The sequence below is a fragment of the Prionailurus viverrinus genome, chromosome A2, assembly GCF_022837055.1.
Source record: "Prionailurus viverrinus isolate Anna chromosome A2, UM_Priviv_1.0, whole genome shotgun sequence".
Lineage (NCBI taxonomy): Eukaryota > Metazoa > Chordata > Mammalia > Carnivora > Felidae > Prionailurus > Prionailurus viverrinus.
The window spans coordinates 124,224,969-124,244,630 of NC_062562.1; the positions used below are offsets into that span (position 1 = coordinate 124,224,969).

Consider the following 19,662-nt stretch of genomic DNA (forward strand, 5'->3'; position numbering starts at 1 on the left):
TGGTTTAGAACATGTGATCATCCATTGATTTAATCTAATAAAGCTGTTACACCAACAAACAAGAAAATATGACATTGTAAAGCCTTTGCAATTAAAAGATACAAAACAGCAAATAAATTGAATTGTGTATGTGTGTGATTCTCAAGCATTTCGTTCCCGTCTCAAAATGGCCACATCGCTGGTAACACCAACAGAGTTGGGTCATTCCTGAATACTTCTGCCATGTCTATTACTGTCTTATAATCTCAGGGACCTTTAAATATGGGGAAAAGGATGGCAGAGTTGAGGACAGACTAAATAGATGGATTCCCCATGAACAGGAACTACCCTGAAGAGAGAGACGGTACCTTTTTCATTTTTTATAAATGGAAACCCAGGCATATAGTAGGTCCACTGATGGGTAAGTCCCATGGTGGTTTGTAGTATGTTACTTACTTCCAGTATACACTTGTAGAAACAAGGGAAACTTTAGGCAAACAAGAGTTCCTTATACTCGGAACCTATGACTAGATGGTAAATTTGTGGAACCAGTCTTCTCCCAATAAAAGATACAGGTTAAGTCTGTGGCTAGGTGCCAAAATGTTTATATGTGGATGAAGGCTGTCCTAAGAGTAATTATAAGATATAGGTATTTGGCAGAGGAGAGGCTAGGGTAACCTCTTGGAAGGGCTCTCTGAGTGATCGTATCAATAATATTTTGATACATATGGATGGATCCACTCAATATTGCCTCTAAGTTGTCCAGTGATTTTAACTATATATATATATTTTTTTTTTTACTATATTTTTATATTTTTAACTCCATATGGTAACAAAGTATCTCTCAAGATGGATTAAGGAGATGGTAAAAAGTGATGGCACTGCATGTTTTCAGATGAGATGCAAAAAGGCAAGCAAAAGATGATACGGTTTCTAAAGCTGGTCTTATGAGAAGATCTGACTTATTTCCTGCCTAACTCCTATTTAAAAGATGGAGTAGATATTCTAGGAGAATATCTGTGACCCCTATCCCCACCCGTGGCTGGATTATGTGACTCTCCTATGTGTCTTCTTTTTTTTTTTTTTTAATTTTTTTTTCAACGTTTATTTATTTTTGGGACAGAGAGAGACAGAGCATGAATGGGGGAGGGGCAGAGAGAGAGGGAGACACAGAATCGGAAACAGGCTCCAGGCTCTGAGCCATCAGCCCAGAGCCTAACGCAGGGCTCGAACTCACGGACCGTGAGATCGTGACCTGTCTGAAGCTGGACACTTAACCGACTGCGCCACCCAGGCGCCCCCCCATGTGTCTTCTAGTAACACGTGCATTTTCACTTTCATAGCCCATTATGTGACATATCACAGGACAGTTACAACGTTTTCAACCTTGAGACCATGTATTCCTTAGGGCTATAGATTATTGTCTCCAGTAGATTATCTCCATGGAATAGTTAGTATAGAGCCTGGAACATCATATGCACTCAAGTATTTGTGAATGAATGGCTTAGTGTCAATTTAAATGAACAGTTTTGTCCTTGGCACTGTTCCCACCAACATTCCAAGCCCAGAACATAACTGAAATGGGAAGGCTGGAATAACTGAACAATAAGGAACACTTGAGTCCAGATAATCCAACTTCTGAGCTTATTTGGGAACTAGAGGAAGGCATTCCACTACTCTAACTCCCTACCAACAGTTCTGATTCATTCAAATTCCAACAGTCTGATTCATTCACCTATAAATCCCCATGAGAAGATTAAAGAGTGTGGTTTTTCATTAATGTGTTAATAGGAGTTGAATCTGATTGCTTTTTTGACACCTGTGAAATAGGAGTTTGAAGTGTGGGTAAACTAATTCAAGGCATTTAAATGGACCATAACTGGGGCTCTCTGGCTAGTAGGAAGATATTGGACCCTAGAAGTTAGGAAAGATGGTAATGCCGGTATATGGAAGAGGAAACAGAAAAAGAGGACAACTCCAATGAACACTTCCCTGCTTTGTAATCCTTCCCAAAGTCTTTATTCTAGAGGCCAGATGAGAAGTCAAGCATAGGTTTGGAAACTGGAGTCCAAAATGAAGGGTACATCCTGATACCACCTTCCGTTTCATTTTCCCAAGCAGTTATTATACCCCATGGCACACTGAGTTCCTTAGGGTCAGACTCTGACATGAAGATTTGTGTGCAGGGAGTGCTTTAATGGAGAGTGCTTTGGGGAGTAAAATCTCTGAAGGGGCAAAGAAAGGATGATTAAGCATAGGGAAGAAGTTTGGATATGATGCAGCAACAACAAAGACCTCAGCCAATCCAATTGGGAGCTCCTGAGCTGCAATGATCCTGCAGAATTTTCTCAACTGGGGTAAGAGGACACCCCTATACCCGTGCACTGACCAGTCACTGATACAGGATGACCCTTAGAAAGGAAGCATGACCTTGGGTACTGTGGATTTCTTCAAGAAAGATCAAATCCCTGGATAGGGGAAGTCAGTTGTAAGTTGTCAGTTGGTAGCCATCCCAGCAGGTGGGAGGGTAAATATTTTAGTCCGAAAGTCAGCAGTGAGAACTAGGCAGATACCAGTAGCACAACAAAGCATCCACTACAACTTCCAAATCAGGTTCCAACTGGAGCATGTAACAGTACTTCTAATAAATTCACATTCTGTTAGAAGTCTAGGGGCACCTGGGTGGCTCAGTCAGTTGAGCACCTGACCAGCTCGGGTCATGATCTCATGGCTCAGAAGTTTGAACATTGGGCTCTGTGCTGGCAGTGTGGAGACTGCTGGGAATTCTCTCTCTCTCCTCTCTCTCTGACCCTCCCCAACTTGTGCTTTCTGTCTCTCAAAAGAAATAAAAGAAGTTGAATCTAGAGGTGCACCTGGGTGGCTCAGTCAGTTTAGTGTCTGACTCTTGATTTTGGCTTAGGTTATGATCCCATGGTCATGAGATTGAGCCCCATGTTGGGTTCCATGCTCGGCATGGAGCCTTCTTGAGATTCTCTCTCTCTCTCTCTCTCTCTCTCTCTCTCTCTCCCTCTCTGCCCCTGCGTTGCTTGCACACGAACGTGCACATGCAACTCTCTCTCAAAATAAACAAAGTTGAGACTAGAACATGAAACAAGATGGTCTCTGCCCAAAAGAAGCTTCCAGACATGTCACTAATTTCAACAAACGTAGTGGCTTAAAACAATAACCGTTGACTTCCGGTTTCTGGACTAGCATATGAGGAGATAAGAAGTCTTTTTATTTAGATTCAAGTTAGTTAATATATAGGATCGTATTGGTTTCAGGAGTAGAAGGGAGTCTTCACTCTGTCCTGAGAAGTAAAAAGAACTAAAAAATTACCAAATCTCCCTAAATTCATCAAAGAATGGAGGTCATGACAAAATCGCTGATCCAAAAATTGGAGAGAGAGGCAGACACGGAAAATCACAACTTCCCATGGCAGAAGCCTCTGTGGGAGATAGGTGCGCTAGGGTAGGATATCGAATGTAACAAGTGGACCATTCTGGTGTTGATGTGAGAGGTGGGGTTGTGGGTATGTGAGGACACAGAATATATGGGTAATCTCTGTAGTTTCTGCTCACTTCCATTGTGAACCTAAAATGGCTCTGAAAAAAATGTCTGAATTTTTTAAAAAATGAAAAATAAAAGCATCACCCATTTATCATCTCATAGGTCTGTAGGTCAGAAATCTGGGTAGAATAGATTCTCAGCTTAGCACTTTGTAATGCCAAAATGAGGTGTGGGCAGGGCTAGGCTATTACCTGAAGGCTGTGGAGAAGAGTATGTGCCCAAGGTCATTTTGACTATTAGCAGAAGTGAGTTCCCTGCAAGTACTGTAGGACTGAGGTGACCATTTCCTTGCTGGCTGTTGACTACGATTGCTTTTACCTCTTGGAAGCTGCCCCATTTCCTTGCTATATGGCCCCTTCCTTTTTTTTAACTTTTTTTTTTTTTTTTAAGATTTTAAATAATCTCTACACCCAATATGGGGTTTCAGTTTACAACCCCAAGATCAAGAGTTGCATGCTTTACTGACTGAGCCAGCCAGATGCCTGGACCCCTTCATTTTAAAATAAATCCACCAAAAGCACATCATGTCTTTCTCAAACTCGGAATGTGACTTCCTCTTTGCTACCTGTCAGAAAATTTAAAAACTTCTGGTTTTAAAAACACCATGTGATTTGGTTCTGACTATCCACAGTTACAAAAAGATCAATTGTGTATTATAATCTAATCATGGGAATAAAATCCATTATAGTAACAAGTTCTACAGATTTGGGCAAAAAATCTTGTAGGTTACTTTATAATTCTGCCTACCACAACCATGATGACAGGTTGATATATACCTTGGTAGAAGGAGTTCTGGTGACTTCTCTTGATTTTCTAAATAGGACTGGAGAGTACTGAGTCTGAAGGGAGAGATTTCAGGATGAAGAACTTTTGATTGATGAGCTTTATGGGCTCAGCGGTCTGGGAATTGGAACAGAGAAGGAAGAGGTTAGTTTGAGGTTCTTCTGGGTAAACCGGGCAACAAGACAGGTCAAGGGATACGACAGACTGAAGGAAAGGACCACAGAATCTAGGCCAGAAACAGAAGACAGAGAAACCTGGAGTGAGAGAGGAGGAATTAACTTGCAAAGGCTGCAGTGGATGGCAAGATTCCAGTTAAAGCAGGAAGTGGAAGAAGGCTTCAAGAAGAGGTTTAACATTTGGAGCAGTGGTTCTCCAAGTCTGGCCCCCAAACCAATAGCATCAGCATCCTTTGGGCATTTGTCAGAATTGCAAACTCTCCAGTCCACTCCAGACCTAGTAAATCAGAAATTCTAAAACTCTAGGAACAGGACAGAGGAATCTCTTTCAACAGCCACTCCAGGTGATTTTGCTGCTCCGTAGTTTAAGAATCATCGATATTATTCTCCCATATTGTAACAGAATATGTTTATCAGGAATGGGTTTCCAGCAGGAGAAAGAAAATTCCTGGAAGGAGAATTTTCCCATTGCATGCTCAGCTAGGATGCCTAGGGTAAATGTAAGACAAGGCTGAATGAACTGGCCTTACAGTTTTCAGAAATAACAAATCCTGGTCATTCTAATCTGGGCCAATTGTGTTACTGAGATAAACTTTCTAAGACCAAGGCTAGGAACAGTTACTGAAGGGAGCTAGAGAAGGAGCCAGACTGGACTGCATCAGCCACTCTTTAGAGAGGGGAAACCTCAGGGAAAGTGGTGAAAAGTAGGAATAATGTGTTCCAGGGACCCAGAATGATGAGAGCAGCAACAGATGCTAGTGGAGAGGGAAGGACACCTGCTTATGACCAAGATCTGGCTCCACTTTGGCTCAGCAAAGAACAGACACTCTCCCCTAGCTGCAGGCACCACCCCAACCAGCTGAGCTGCCTCAGCTGCAGCTGTTCATAGGTGGGCTGTGCTTAGCCAACAGGATGAGGATGTATTTGAGGATGTGGGTAGTTGACCCAGTACAGTAATCTGGATCACCTTATAATTTTTCTGAATCTACTACTCTAGAAATAATAATAGTTGTGGGAAAATAGCAGTAAGAATTAAGCAAGTTAAATACATAATTTTTCAATGTTATTACAGGGTATCCCACCCCTCCAAAAAACCCTCAAGCAATCATGCCAGGGTTTATGAGCATAGGTCTTTTGAGTGCAGCAAAGCCCAACATGCTTTATACTGTTGAGTTAAAAAATGAAAAAATGGGAGCACCTGGTGGGCTCAGTCGGTTAAGAATCTGACTCTTGGTTTTTGGCTCTGGTCATGATCTCATGATTCGTGAGTTAGAGGCCCGAGTGGGGCTCTTCACTGACAGTGCAGAGGCTGCTTGGGATTCTCTGTCTCCTCCTCTCTGGGCCCCTCCCCTGCTCCTGTTCTCTCTCTAACATTTTTTCAAAAATGAAAAATTGGTGCCGACAAATGTTCATACCATGCTAAAAAGAGAAAAAACTTTTTCTATGATACATAAATATTTCCTGATGACTTCACAATAAATTGGTAACATTAGACACTGGGGAAGGGAACTGAGTGGCTGGGGGAGAAAAGGAAGAATTGTCATGATTAAAAACCTGATGTACCTTTTAAATTTGGAGCACATGCATGCATTATTAAGAAATAAAAAATTACTACATTTAAAAAATAAATAATGAGCTTTTATTATCCTCGACAACAGAGAAAAGCCATGCCTGGAGTCTCTGGGAATTCTGGGAACGCTCCCAGGGGTAGGGGAAGGCTGCAAGTAGCACCTGGAGCTTCCTCAGAGACTCATTCCCTCAGTCTCACCCTACTGGCAGAGGCAGCTGGAAGGAATCACAAACTGCAAGGATCAGTGGGAGGAAGACAATGAACAACGCTTTCCTGCCTAAAATCAGCCGCTGTCCAGAGCCAGCACCAGGGAAGACACAACTCACCCTCCGGGGGTCACGTCTTTGCTGGAAGGCAGGTGAGAATTCACACACGTGACACCGAATGCCCTGCTCTCTTGGGGTCTCCAAGTCCTCCCCAATTCCACACCCTCTGGTCTGGGGCCACAGTGTCTGATTTTTGAGAGGAGAACATGGAATAAGTCAAGTCCTTGTCAGTCTGAGTCTGAACTCTCATTCGACTTGGAAGACTTATGCTTTTGTTTTTTCTTCTTCTTCTTTTCTTTTTTCCTTTTCTTATGCTTTTCTTTCTTCCTCTTTTTCTTGTGTTTCTCTTTACATTCTGAGGAGCTGGAGCTGCTGCCATCTTCATCGGAAGTGGAATCCTCCAGTAACTGTTTTAACTGCTGTATCCTAAACAGAAGTTTGGCCAAAGAACCATATTTTAAAAAAATTGTAGATAAAAATGATGTGAGAGCAGCAGTGAGGGTAAAAAATGTCATGAATAACCACCTTGAGAAAGATGGTACTTATTTTTATTTGTGCATGTCTTCCCCGTTCTTGTCCACGTCCGTGCCTGTTTGACAGTACTGTAACCAGTATATGAGCCATTCTGTGTTCTTTCCATTGTCCTAAATATTTCTGCATGTTTCTTGAGTCCTTACCACAGAACTTCTAACAGATGCCTACTTTCCTTACTCACCGCCCCCAACTGCTCAAGTAATCTACCTCCTCAAAACAATTATTACTCAGCGTCACCGGTTTTGGGAAAAACAAACTCTCCCGTTTCTTCACCCTATCTTTGTTCATGTCTAAAGATCATTTTTCACAATAGCTCAGACCCTTAAAGACACTGGAGAAGATAAACTAAACTACGGTTTGTTGCCAACATCAACTATCAGTGGTATGAGCAGGCTGGGCCAAACACACTGCTTTAAGCCAACCCAGATAGAACAAGGCTGGCCTGCTCATTCCCCACATACTGGCCTTTCCAGTGATTACTCCTGCCTTCCACACATTTCACAACTAAATTAAAGTACCATATTTACCAAACCACTCATCTAATACTGGAATGGATGTTTCCAACTTTATATAAGAGGGTATTGTTATCACCAGGACCACCTCACCTTACATCCTTTTCACGTCTTTTATTCTCTCGTATGATGTCATACATGGGATCTTCATGTGCCTTGAGGGTTAGAGAAGGGTAAGGTTGGATTAGGGCTTCATGGACTGTTTAGTTAAATTAAAATTAAATCTCTATTTCACTGAAACCAGGTTTTTTTCCTGTTTGGTGTAACATTTAATATGTTTTAGGGGCACCTGGGTGGCTCAGTCAGTTGAGCATCCAACTCGATTTCGGCTCAGGTCATGGTCCAGAGATCATGGGATCGAGCCTCAAGCTGGGCTCTGTGCTGAGCACTGAGCATGGAGGCTACTTGGAGTTCTCTCTCTCACCCTTTGCCCCTCTCCCTGCTTGCACATTCTCTCTCTCTAAAATAAAAATGAAAAAAAAAGTTCTAATCCTTCTTAAGGGTTACCGTCACTGCAAACCTATTGAGGCTTTTTAAAAAAAAATTTTTTTTAAACGTTTATTTATTATTGACAAACAGAGAGAGACAGAGCAAACAGGGGAAGGGCAGAGGGAGAGGGAGACACAGAATCTGAAGCAGGTTCCAGGCTCTGGGCTGTCAGCACACAGCCTGATGCAGGGCTCGAACTCACAAATTGCAAGATCATGACCTGAGCCAAAGTCTGATGCTTAATTGACTGAGCCACCCAGGCGCCCCCCTATTGAGGCTTTAACAAAGAATTTTCTAATTAGAAAATACAGATTGTAATTTAAATATCCTTTACAAGAATATAAACCATGGCAGAATCATGTAATACTACTCAAGGTAGAAATACTGAGGTAATTTGCTTTGTTCTGTTTGGAAAGGTGATTAAGAAATGGTATTAAGAAAAGCAAGTGAATTACAAAATGATACATAAGAATGGAACATTTATAGGTACACAAAAATATATGTTAAGTACCTCAAACAAAGTCTGCAAGTATACCAGAAGTACAGATAATTTTTTTTAATGTTTATTTATTTTAGAGACAGAGAGACAGAGCACAAGTGGGGGAAGGGCAGAGAGAGTCGGAGACAGAATCTGAAGCAGGCTCTGAGCTGTCAGCACAGAACCCGGCATAGGACTCAAACCCATGAACCATGAAATGATGACCTAACTTAGACACTTAACCGACTGAGCCACCCAGGTGCCCCAGAAGTCCAGATAATTTAAAGTGACTTGAATTACTTAAAAATAAGAATACATGTAGGAGGAATGTTACAGTAGGTAAACTATCTCAATTTTAAAAAAGAATAAATCTAATTTGTAGAAATTTTAAATGTTACCAAAAAATTATGTTAAGCTTGGCTCTGGAGAGTCCATTCTGCTAGTCTTCTGGCAGTTTTCTGGGTTAGTCTGGAAAACCTCCAAAAGCATGAAGGTTAAAGAACACCCTACTAAAGAATGAATGGGTCAACCAGGCAATTAGAGAAGAAATTTAAAAATATATGGAAATAAATGAAAATGAAAATACAACAATTCAAACGCTTTGGGATGCAACGAAGGCAGTCCTGAGAGGAAAACACATTGCAATCCAGGCCTATCTCAAGAAACAAGAAAAATCCCAAATACAAAATCTAACAGCACACCTAAAGGAAATAGAAGCAGAACAGCAAAGATACCACAAACCCAGAAGAAGAAGAGAAATAATAAATATCAGAGCAGAAATAAACAATACAGAATCTAAAAAAACTGTAGAGCAGATCAATGAAACCAAGAGTTGGTTTTTTGAAAACATAAACAAAATTGATAAACCTCTAGCCAGGTTTCTCAAAAAGAAAAGGGAGATGACCCAAATAGACAAAATCATGAATGAAAATGGAATTATTACAACCAATCCCTCAGAAATACAAGCAATTATCAGGGAATACTATGAAAAATTATATACCAACCAAGTGGACAACCTGGAAGAAATGGACAAATTCCTAAGCACCCACACACTTCCAAAACTCAAACAGGAAGAAATAGAAAACTTGAACAGACCCATAACCAGTGAAGAAATTGAATCAGTTATCAAAAATCTCCCAACAAATAAGAGTCCAGGACCAGATGGCTTCCCTGGGGAATTCTACCAGACATTTAAAGCAGAGATAATACCTATCCTTCTCAAGCTGTTCCAAAAAACAGAAAGGGAAGGAAAACTTCCAGATTCATTCTATGAAGCCAGCATTACTTTGATTCCTAAACCAGACAGAGACCCAGCAAAAAAAGAAAACTACAGGCCCATATCCCTGATGAATATGGATGCAAAAATTCTCAATAAGATACTAGCAAATCGAATTCAACAGCATATAAAAAGAATTATTCACCATGATCAAGTGGGATTCATTCCTGGGCTGCAGGGCTGGTTCAACATTTGCAAATCAATCAATGTGATACATCACATTAAGAAAAAAAAAAAAGAATCATATGATCCTGCCAATCGATGGAGAAAAAGCATTTGACAAAATTCAGCATGCTTTCTTAATAAAAACCCTTGAGAAAGTCAGGATAGAAGGAGCATACTTAAAGATCATAAAAGCCATTTATGAAAAGCCCACAGCTAATATCATCCTCAATGGGGAAAAACTGAGAGCTTTCCCCCTGAGATCAGGAACACGACAGCCATGTTCACTCTCACCGCTGTTATTTAACATAGTGTTAGAAGTGCTAGCATCAGCAATCAGACAACAAAAGGAAATCAAAGGCATCAAAATTGGCAAAGATGAAGTCAAGCTATCACTTTTTGCAGATAACATATTATACAAGGAAAACCCGACAGACTCCACCAAAAGTCTGCTAGAACTGATACATGAATTCAGCAAAGTCGCAGGATACAAAATTAATGTACAGAAATCAGCTGCATTCTTATACACTAATAATGAAGCAATAGAAAGACAAAATAAACTGATCCCATTCACAATTGCACCAAGAGTCATAAAATACCTAGGAATAAACCTAGCCAAAAATGTAAAAGACCTATATACTGAAAACTATAGAAAACTTATGAAGGAAATTGAAGAAGATATAAAGAAATGGAAAAACATTCCATGCTCATGGATTGGAAGAATAAATATTGTTAAAATGTCAATACTATCCAAAGCTATCTACACATTCAATGCAATCTCAATCAAAATTGCACCAGCATTCTTCTTGAAGCAAGAACAAGCAATCCTAAAATTTGTATGGCACCACAAAAGACCCCGAATAGCCAAAGTAATATTGAAGAAGAAGACCAAAGCGGGAGGCATCACAATCCCAGACTTTAGCCTCTACTACAAAGCTGTAATCATCAAGACAGCATGGCATTGGCACAAAAACAGACACACAGACCAATGGAATAGAATAGAAACTCCAGAACTGGACCCACGAAAGTATGGCCAACTAATCTTTGACAAAGCAGGAAAGAATATCCAATGGAAAAAAGACAGTCTCTTTAACAAATGGTGCTGGGAGAACTGGACAGCAACATGCAGAAGAATGAAGCTAGACCACTTTCTTACACCATTCACAAAAATAAACTCAAAATGGATAAAGGACCTGAATGTGAGAAAAGAAACCATCAAAACCCTAGAGGAGAAAGCAGGAAAAAACCTCTCTGACCTCAGCCGCAGCAATTTCCGACTTGCCACATCTCCAAAGGCAAGGGAATTAAAAGCAAAAATGAACTATTGGGCCCTCATGAAGATAAAAAGCTTCTGTACCGCAAAGGAAACAGTCAACAAAACTAAAAGGCAACCGACGGAATGGGAGAAGATACTTGCAAATGACTTATCAGACAAAAGGCTAGTATCCAAAATCTATAAGGAACTCACCAAACTCCACACCTGAAAAACAAATAATCCAGTGAAGAAATGGGCAGAAAACACAAATAGAAACTTCTCTAAAGAAGACATCCAGATGGCCAACAGGCACATGAAAAGATGCTCAACATCACTCCTCATCAGGGAAATACAAATCAAAACCACACTGAGATACCACCTCACGCCAGTCAGAGTGGCTAAAACGAACAAGTTAGGAGACTATAGATGCTGGAGAGGATGTGGAGAAACAGCAACCCTCTTGCACTGTCGGTGGGAATGCAAACTGGTGCAGCCCCTCTGGAAAACAGTGTGGAGGTTCCTCAAAAAATTAAAAATAGATCTACCCTATGACCCAGCAATAGCACTGCTAGGAATTTACCCAAGGGATACAGGAGTGCTGATGCATAGGGGCACTTGTACCCCAATGTTTATAGCAGCACTTTCAACAATAGCCAAATTATGGAAAGAGCCTAAATGTCCTTCAACTGATGAATGGATAAAGAAATTGTGGTTTATATACACAATGGAAGACTACTTGGCAGTGAGAAAGAATGAAATCTGGCCTTTTGTAGCAACGTGGATGGAACTGGAGAGTGTGATGCTAAGTGAAATAAGTCATAAAGAGAAAGACAGATACCATATGTTTTCACTCTTATGTGGATCCTGAGAAACTTAACAGAAGATGTTGGGGGAGGGGAAGGAAAAAAAAAAAGAGAGAGGGAGAGAGCCAAACCATAAAAGACTCTTAAAAACTGAGAATAAACTGAGGGTTGATGGGGGGGGGGGGGGGGGGAGTGATGGGCACTGAGGGAGGGCACCTGTTGGGATGAGCACTGGGTGTTGTATGGAAACCAATTTGACAGTAAATTTCATATTAAAAAAAAATTATGTTAAAAAAACCTATTACCTTCGTACCTGGGGATAATTACTATTAATATTTGTCTCTTTCTTTCAATCAATATCATTAAATTTATGAAAAATTATTAATCATATTACATGTACAACTCTATTGTTTTTTACTTGTGTCTTCATGAACATTTTTCATGTCTTCTAAAACATAATTTCTGGGGTACCTGGCTAGCTCAGTGGGTAGAACATGTGACTCACGATCTGGGGGGGTTGTGAGTTCAAGCCCACACTGGGTGCAGAAATGACTTAAAAATGAAATCTTTTTTTTTAATGTTTTATTCATTTTTGAGAGAGAGAGCAAGTGAGCAAGCATACACATGTGAGTGGGGAGGGGCAGAGAGAGAAGGAGATGGAGAATCCCAAGCAGGCTCCTGCTGTCAGAACAGAGCCCATCACAAGGCTCAAACCCACGGACTGTGAGATCATGACCTGAGCCAAAATCAAGAGTCAGATGCTTAACCAACTGAGCCACCCAGGTGCCCCTAAAAATAAAACCTTTTTTTTTCTAAAAATAAAGTCTTAAAATAATAATTCCTAATGACTGAATCATTTCTATGTTACAGAAATTTATGTCGATATATTAGACTATTAAGTTTCCAATTTTTCTTCAGTTTCCATCGTTTCAATGATATGAGAGTTATCATTATGCATACATATCCTTAGTCATAAACAGTGTGTATATGTTGATGTTCTCTTATATCCTTAAAATAAATTCTTGGAAATGGGGTTTCTGGTCAAAAAAAAGGAAAAAGAATATGTTCAAAGTTTTTGAGATTTATCATCAAACTATGTTCTATACTATCTGTAAAAACCGACATTCCACTTAAGTGGAATGATTGATCAAAAAGAAATTATTTCAGATTATTAAAATTAAAACACAACATCTTAAACTCCTTAAAACCTTAAATAATGTTGACCCCAGTTTGACATATACTGATAACCTCAGTACATCCAGACAGTAACATATTTCACTTGGCAGAAGCAGTTACTGAATGGTAAATTAACACCTTTAGGAGATGACTCTATTAAAATAAAGTGAGGAAATGATAAGTCTATTTTACTGTCTAAAGAGCATATATAATTTATATACACGCTTATAGCTTATAAAGACATCTACTCTTTAAAAACTGGGAGGGGTGCCTGGGTGGCTCAGTTGGTGTAGCATCTGACTTCAGCTCAGGTCATGATCTCAAGGTTCACGAGTTTGAGCCCCACATTGGGCTCTGTGCTGACAGCTCAGAGCCTGGAACCTGCTTTGGATTCTGTGTCTCCCTCTCTCTCTGCCCCTCCCCTGCTCGCACTCTGTCTGTCTCAAAAATAAATAAACGTTAAAAAAAAAATGGGAAACTAAAACCCTAATTATAGTTATGATGTTTTATATAACTGAAAACAAGTGATTGAATAAATAAAAATGTCTGCTTTAGAAAAAGAATCACTATTCCCAAGGTATAAACAAATAACACTTTAATAAAAAGTTAGTTTTTTGTTAACTAATCTGTCACACAAATGTAATTTAACAAGAGATGTAGTCAATACCGGATATTCTGGCCAAAAATCTCTGAGAATGTGTTCTATGTGAATTTCCAGTTCGCCGATTACTCCCTGGTTTGTTAATATTCACTACTTCTGAAAAATGTAAATTGACAAGGTGGGGTTCTACTTACTACTCTGAACTGTTCTAATTTTTGGTTGCCTTTGATAAAAAAAGGGCATTCTTTGTCGCCTGTTCGGTGACCATACCGCTTACAACGCCAGCCTAAAAACAAAGAAAAAAGGAAATATTTCTGTAAGTAACAGTTTCATTTAATGAAGATGAAGAATCAGTACATCATATTAAAGTTTTTCTTCATTAAACTCCAATTCTAAAAGCAAATGCAATGACTGGATGAACCATGTACAATCCTAGAAAATAAAGGGAAACTGATTACTTCCCAAGCATCCTTTAATCGTGTAGCTTTGGGAGTAAATATTACCTCACCAGATAAGTATTAAGCAATCCAGTGTAAAAGTATTGTGAAGAGTGAATTTTTTTTTGTCTGTAGCTTACTGTATTTTTCAAAGAGAAGGTCTTTTCTATTCATCAAGTGACTCTGATCCTCATTTACAATTTCAGACACTAGAGCAAATAGCTTCTTTCTCTGATTGAATCAAAAACTGCACAATCCCTCCCCTTTAATTAAACCAAATCACAAATTATCTTAAAATGTTAATTTCATTAGCACTCTAATATGGCTTCACCTGCTGAACAGGGAAATTGTCCTTTGTAAAAAGTATATTATTTAGAAGCAGACAGCTGTGATGAGGAATGGGGAAGAAACAGTAAGAAAATACATACACATGTTCCAGGACAACAGAGGGAAGTACACAACTTCGTGGAATTTTATTGACTATGGACATGGCATCAGGCATTGAGATATAGGGAAAATGAAGTGGTGAACAAAGCAGGAATGGGTGAGATGCTTATTATTTCTCTCACCTGGTCCTCTTAGAACCATCTAGATTTGAGGTAAATCAGGAAGTCATATGAGAACAGTGAGTTAAATGTTTGGACATTAAGCAACTCCAACAAGGAAGTCAGGAAGCAGGTAAAGGGATTACAGCTAAGATCAGCCAGGTTTGCTTCATGCTGACAGCTACTAAAAGCGTGAAGTGAATGAGAAGGGAAGTTTTTCCTTTTTAATTTTGAGGGCTGGAGGCAGGAAACCATTGAAAAAAAGTGAAGTTTGGAGATTCTTTATTGATTGCCTCCGAGCTGTCCCTGTCTTTCATTAACTCTCCTAATTAATTTAAAATTCAGGAAAAAAGGATTATACTCCTTCAAACCAAAGTCTTTTTTTGTGTTGAAAATTGTTGTATCATTAAAGGAAAGGTGATTCTTGCTATTCAAAATGTGGTCATGGGGCGCCTGGGTGGCGCAGTCGGTTGAGCGTCCGACTTCAGCCAGGTCACGATCTCGCGGTCCGGGAGTTCGAGCCCCGCGTCGGGCTCTGGGCTGATGGCTCAGAGCCTGGAGCCTGTTTCCGATTCTGTGTCTCCCTCTCTCTCTGCCCCTCCCCTGTTCATGCTCTGTCTCTCTCTGTCCCAAAAATAAATAAACGTTGAAAAAAAAAAATTTAAAAAAAAAAAATAAAAAATAAAAAAAAAAAAAAAAAAAAAAAAAAAAAAAACAAAATGTGGTCATGGACAAGCAAAATCAGCAACACATGGGAGATTGTTAGAAATGTATACTGTTAGGTCCACCCCAGAAATACTGACACATATTAGAATTTTAAAGGATTAACTGGTGATTTATAGACATGTTAAAGTTTGAAAACCACTGTTCTAGATAACACTACAATCAACAAAATCAATGAAAATATGTACATGTACATGTGTCTTTCATCCTGTCTGGGAGGAGTCCAAATTTTGTGGGGCCTGAGCTTAAATTATGGGTTTGTGGAAGGGGGCTCTTTAGAAAGAAAAATACCTTGCCTTGGCAAATTTTGCAAAATCATATGACCGTATCAACACATCACTGGAACTTCTGCAGGTCCTTGAAAATCACGAGTAAAACTGGCTCCGGTCCCAACTCTGACACTTATTTTCCAAGTCAATGTACATAGCCATAAAATGGTAATTGAAATGTAAGTAACTACCTCATAAAAGAGAGCAGTGGTTTTCAAACTTAAAAAAAAAAAAAAGCTGTAGACTTCTGGGTAAAGATGACAGACTAAATACATTTACCTGTTTTCACTCCCTTCCTGACAAGTCATAAAAATGAAAATGAAGAGAATTCTTTCCAAGGGGAATAAGCCAAGAAGCACTTCAAGAATGGCCAAGTGACAGCCTCCATAAAAGCACTGAAAATAGTTGCAAATTTGCCCACATCAATTTACTTGAAACCCTGTAAATTAATCAAAGGTATGCCACAATCTGAGGACCATTAATTCAAGAAAAGCTAGTGAAGTTTGGTAAGAACAGAAGGGTTTCTGGCATTTTAACCAGGCCTACTCCCAACCCTCTCTCCTGATTGCCAGAATAATCTTGAAAACTAGCAGCCTTGCAACCATGACAACTATGAAAAGCAGCAATCCTGCACTCTCAATGGGGTAAGGCCAGGTTTTGAGTCTCTCAAAAATCCCTAACCCCAAAGCACAGAGCCACACTGGCAGGGTGTTGTTGCTATTTAACCAGTCATGTAGTTTACAGTAAAAGCCCAATCCCTTAGGATATTTGTTGAAAACAATTACCTGCGATTGTTTAATATCACAGCTCCCAACAGCTGTGATATGGATAAATAAGAGCCGAGCTAAAAATTTTAATGATCCAGGTAATGAGATGTCCACAGAGGGCTTTTAAAAATTCTGACACAATCCTGGGAAGCTAGAAGGCTGTGCACATGTGCCAACATTTATTTTGTTTTTTTTTCTTTTTAAGTTTTTTAAATGTTTTATTTATTCTTGAGAGAGAGAAAGAGAGAGACAGTGCATGAATGGGGGAGGGGCAGAGAGCGAAAGAGACACAGAATCATAAGCAGGCTCCACGCTTTGAGCTGTCAGCACAGAGCCTGATGCAGGGCTTGAATGCACAAACCAGGAGATCATGACCTGAGCCAAACCTGGATGCTTAGCTGACTGAACCACCCAGGTGCCCATTTTTTTGATAGTAGCCATCCTAACAGGTATGAGGTTGTATTTCACTAATTACTGACGCTAAGAATCTTTTCATGGGTTTACTGGATACCTGTATATCTTCTTTGGAGAAATGTCTATTCAAGTCCTTTGCCAAATTTTAATCAGGTTGTTTCTTTGTTGTTTTTAGGAGTTCTCTATATATTATAGATATAATCCCTTATTAGATATATGATTTACAAATATTTTCTCCCATTCTGTTAGTTGGCTTTTTACTCTTTTGTTAATGTCTTTTATTCACAAAATTTTGTGGTTTTCATGAAGTCAAATTTGTCTGTTTTTTCTTTTGTTGGCTGTACCTTTGGTGTTTCATCCAAAAAATCATTACCAAATCTAATTTTGTGCAGCTTTGCCCTGTTTTCTTCTAAGAGATTTTATAGTTTTAGGTATTATATTTAAGTCTTTGATCCACTTAGAGTTAAATTTTATGTATGATATTAGATAAGGACCCAACTTCATTCTTTTGCAAGAGGATGTCCAGTTTTTTTTAAAAGACTGCTCTTTCCCCATTTAATGGTCTTGGCTCCACCAAAACAAGAAATTAAAACAACAAAGATGAGTCAACATATAGGAAAACAGGAAATTCAAGACAAGAAAGAAGCTAAGGGAAACTGCAGAATGAGTGTCTTAGTTCCGGCTCCCATAATATAGAGTGGGTCACTTACACAATAGGAATTTGTTTTCTCATAGGCTACGGACTGGAGATCTAAAATCTGGGTGCCAAAAGAGTTGGTTTCTGATGATTACTGTCCTCCTGGCTTGCAGACAGTTGTATCCTCTCATGGTGTGTCCTTACACAGTAGACACAGTAGACCAGAGAGCTTGCTCTCTTGTCTCTTCTTAAAAGGAACTCATCAGGGGTGCCTGGGTGGCTCAATCAGTTAAGCCTCCGACTTCAACTCAGGTCGTGATCTTGTGGTTTGTGGGTTTGAGCCCCGCGTCGGGCTCTGTGCTGACAGCTCAGAGCCTGGAGCCTGCATTGGATTCTGTGTCTCCCTCTCTCTCTGCCCCTCCCCCCTCACGCTGTGTCCCTCTCTCCTTCAAAGATAAATAAACATCAAAAAAAAAAAAAAAAAAGGAACTAATCATATCATCAGAGGCACCCTCAATACTTTATCCAATCCTAATTACCACCCAAAGGTCCTATCTCCAAATACCATCCTATTGGGGATTAGGGCTTCAACATAAGAATTTATGGAGGGACACAAACATTCAATTCATAACACAAAGTGAGGCGTGCCTAAGTGCCTCAGTTGGTTAAGTGTATGACTCTTGATTTCAGCTCAGGTCATGATCTCGTGGTCCTAAGATTGAGCCCTTGTCAGCTTCCATACTGGGCGTGGACCCTGCTTAAGATTCTCTCTCTCCCTCTCCCCTGTTCGCTCTCTCTCAAACAAACAACACAAAGTGAAGGGAGATTCCTGGATGATAAGCATGGGAGCAACCATTTTCAGAAGAATGTAATTAATACAATGTCTCAGGCATTTAGAGGTCTTAAGATTCAATCTTTAGAACAATTTGAGACTGAGTAAAAAGAAATCAGTACATGGAAACCAAAAACAATAATAATAAAACGCATGCACGTAACACACACCAAAAACAAGGTAACTGTTAATCTGGGGCAGGAGGGAGAGGGAATTATTCAGGATGCATAAAGGAAAAGTAATCACTTTACTACATGACTCAGCTCTGAACATAATTATAATAAAGTAAGTACCCAGGATTATCTAACCAAAATTATGAAAAAACTATTTTGGGGAAGATGTGATATAGTAAGGGTACATATGTGTAGTAAGAGCTAATTCTCATCTTCCATTGTATGACGTTAACAGATACCACCTAAACCTGTAAAATCAATGCAATGTAAATGTGATCTTAGGCATATGAAGATAAATATCAAAATAACCAACTAAAAGAGCTAAAAGTGGGAATGGAGAAAAAGAGACTGGGAACTATTTTAATTATGTGCATGAAGAATCTTTGTACAAACAAACGTCTTTAAACGGCAGCAGTACCCTTTCTTCAAATACCAAATACCACTTAAGCTGGATGAAGGTGTTGCGGCTCTGGTGGGGTGGGGGCGCGCACACACAGCACTCCTGCTCTGGACACCCCCCCCCTCAGGTCACATGAATGAAACCTTAACACCACTGATCACTGATGGGGGGGGGGGGGGGGAGGTGCAAAGGACTGAGGCAAGACACAAAGGGATCTGCCCCCTCCAATGTATCCCAATGTACCTCCTTGTCCCTCCTGGCATTTCTACAATAGAGTATCCTTTCTGTTACTTGAATATTACCAAGGAGTGTACTCCAAAGGCAGCTACGGTCCTGTGGGCAACCACTGCCCTTGGGAGTCAGAAGCCCTGGAGTCAAAGCCCTGCTCTGCCTCTTAGACACTCACTAACATATGCAGCTCGGCTTCCTTAACTATGAAACAGACATCACACCTTGGCTTAACAGGTCTTGGTGAGGAAAAAAAAAGAGGTAAACACGCTCTGTGAGTCGTAATATATAACTTGTGTGTACTGAGGAGTGTTACCTGAAACTCTCCCATACTCACACTGCATAACTTTGACTTCTTTCCCGAGTGGCATCCAAAGTCCTTTAGTTGGTGCGTGAGCCAGAAATTCCCTGGCATGTTCGTTGCCTGGTACATCTGGTATACAGTCTTCCGGCTTAGTCTCATCTTCCTAAAAAAGGAAACAACATGTACACGACGTGGCAAAAGAGCACTGGAATTCTCTCCTACCTGCTTCAGAACACAGCACTGCCTGGCTTTCACATGGGCTGGACATGCCCACATCATCCTGTTACCCTCTCCAGTACTAGA

The 19,662-nt window shown here is 40.0% G+C and overlaps 1 protein-coding gene across 8 annotated transcripts in view; it reads right to left on the minus strand.

Annotated features, from left to right (window-relative positions):
* LOC125160561 (retinitis pigmentosa 9 protein-like) overlaps positions 1-19,662 on the minus strand; it is a 42,337-nt gene that overhangs the window by 16,505 nt on the left and 6,170 nt on the right. For 3 of the 8 annotated variants that reach the window (XR_007150287.1, XR_007150286.1, XR_007150285.1), the window contains exons 3-7: positions 19,393-19,522; positions 13,825-13,916; positions 7,484-7,545; positions 6,405-6,770; positions 4,326-4,449 (exon numbers count right to left, since the gene is read on the minus strand). Coding sequence is in view for 3 of the 8 variants with exons in the window: in XM_047849603.1 (XP_047705559.1) it covers positions 6,572-6,770; positions 7,484-7,545; positions 13,825-13,916; positions 19,393-19,522 (483 nt within the window). In the remaining 5 variants the exon portion in view is untranslated. Of the gene's footprint in view, positions 1-4,325; positions 4,450-6,124; positions 6,771-7,483; positions 7,546-13,824; positions 13,917-19,392; positions 19,523-19,662 lie in introns of those variants that run through there. The other 5 variants (XR_007150289.1, XR_007150288.1, XM_047849605.1 and 2 more) reach the window with 3 other exon arrangements.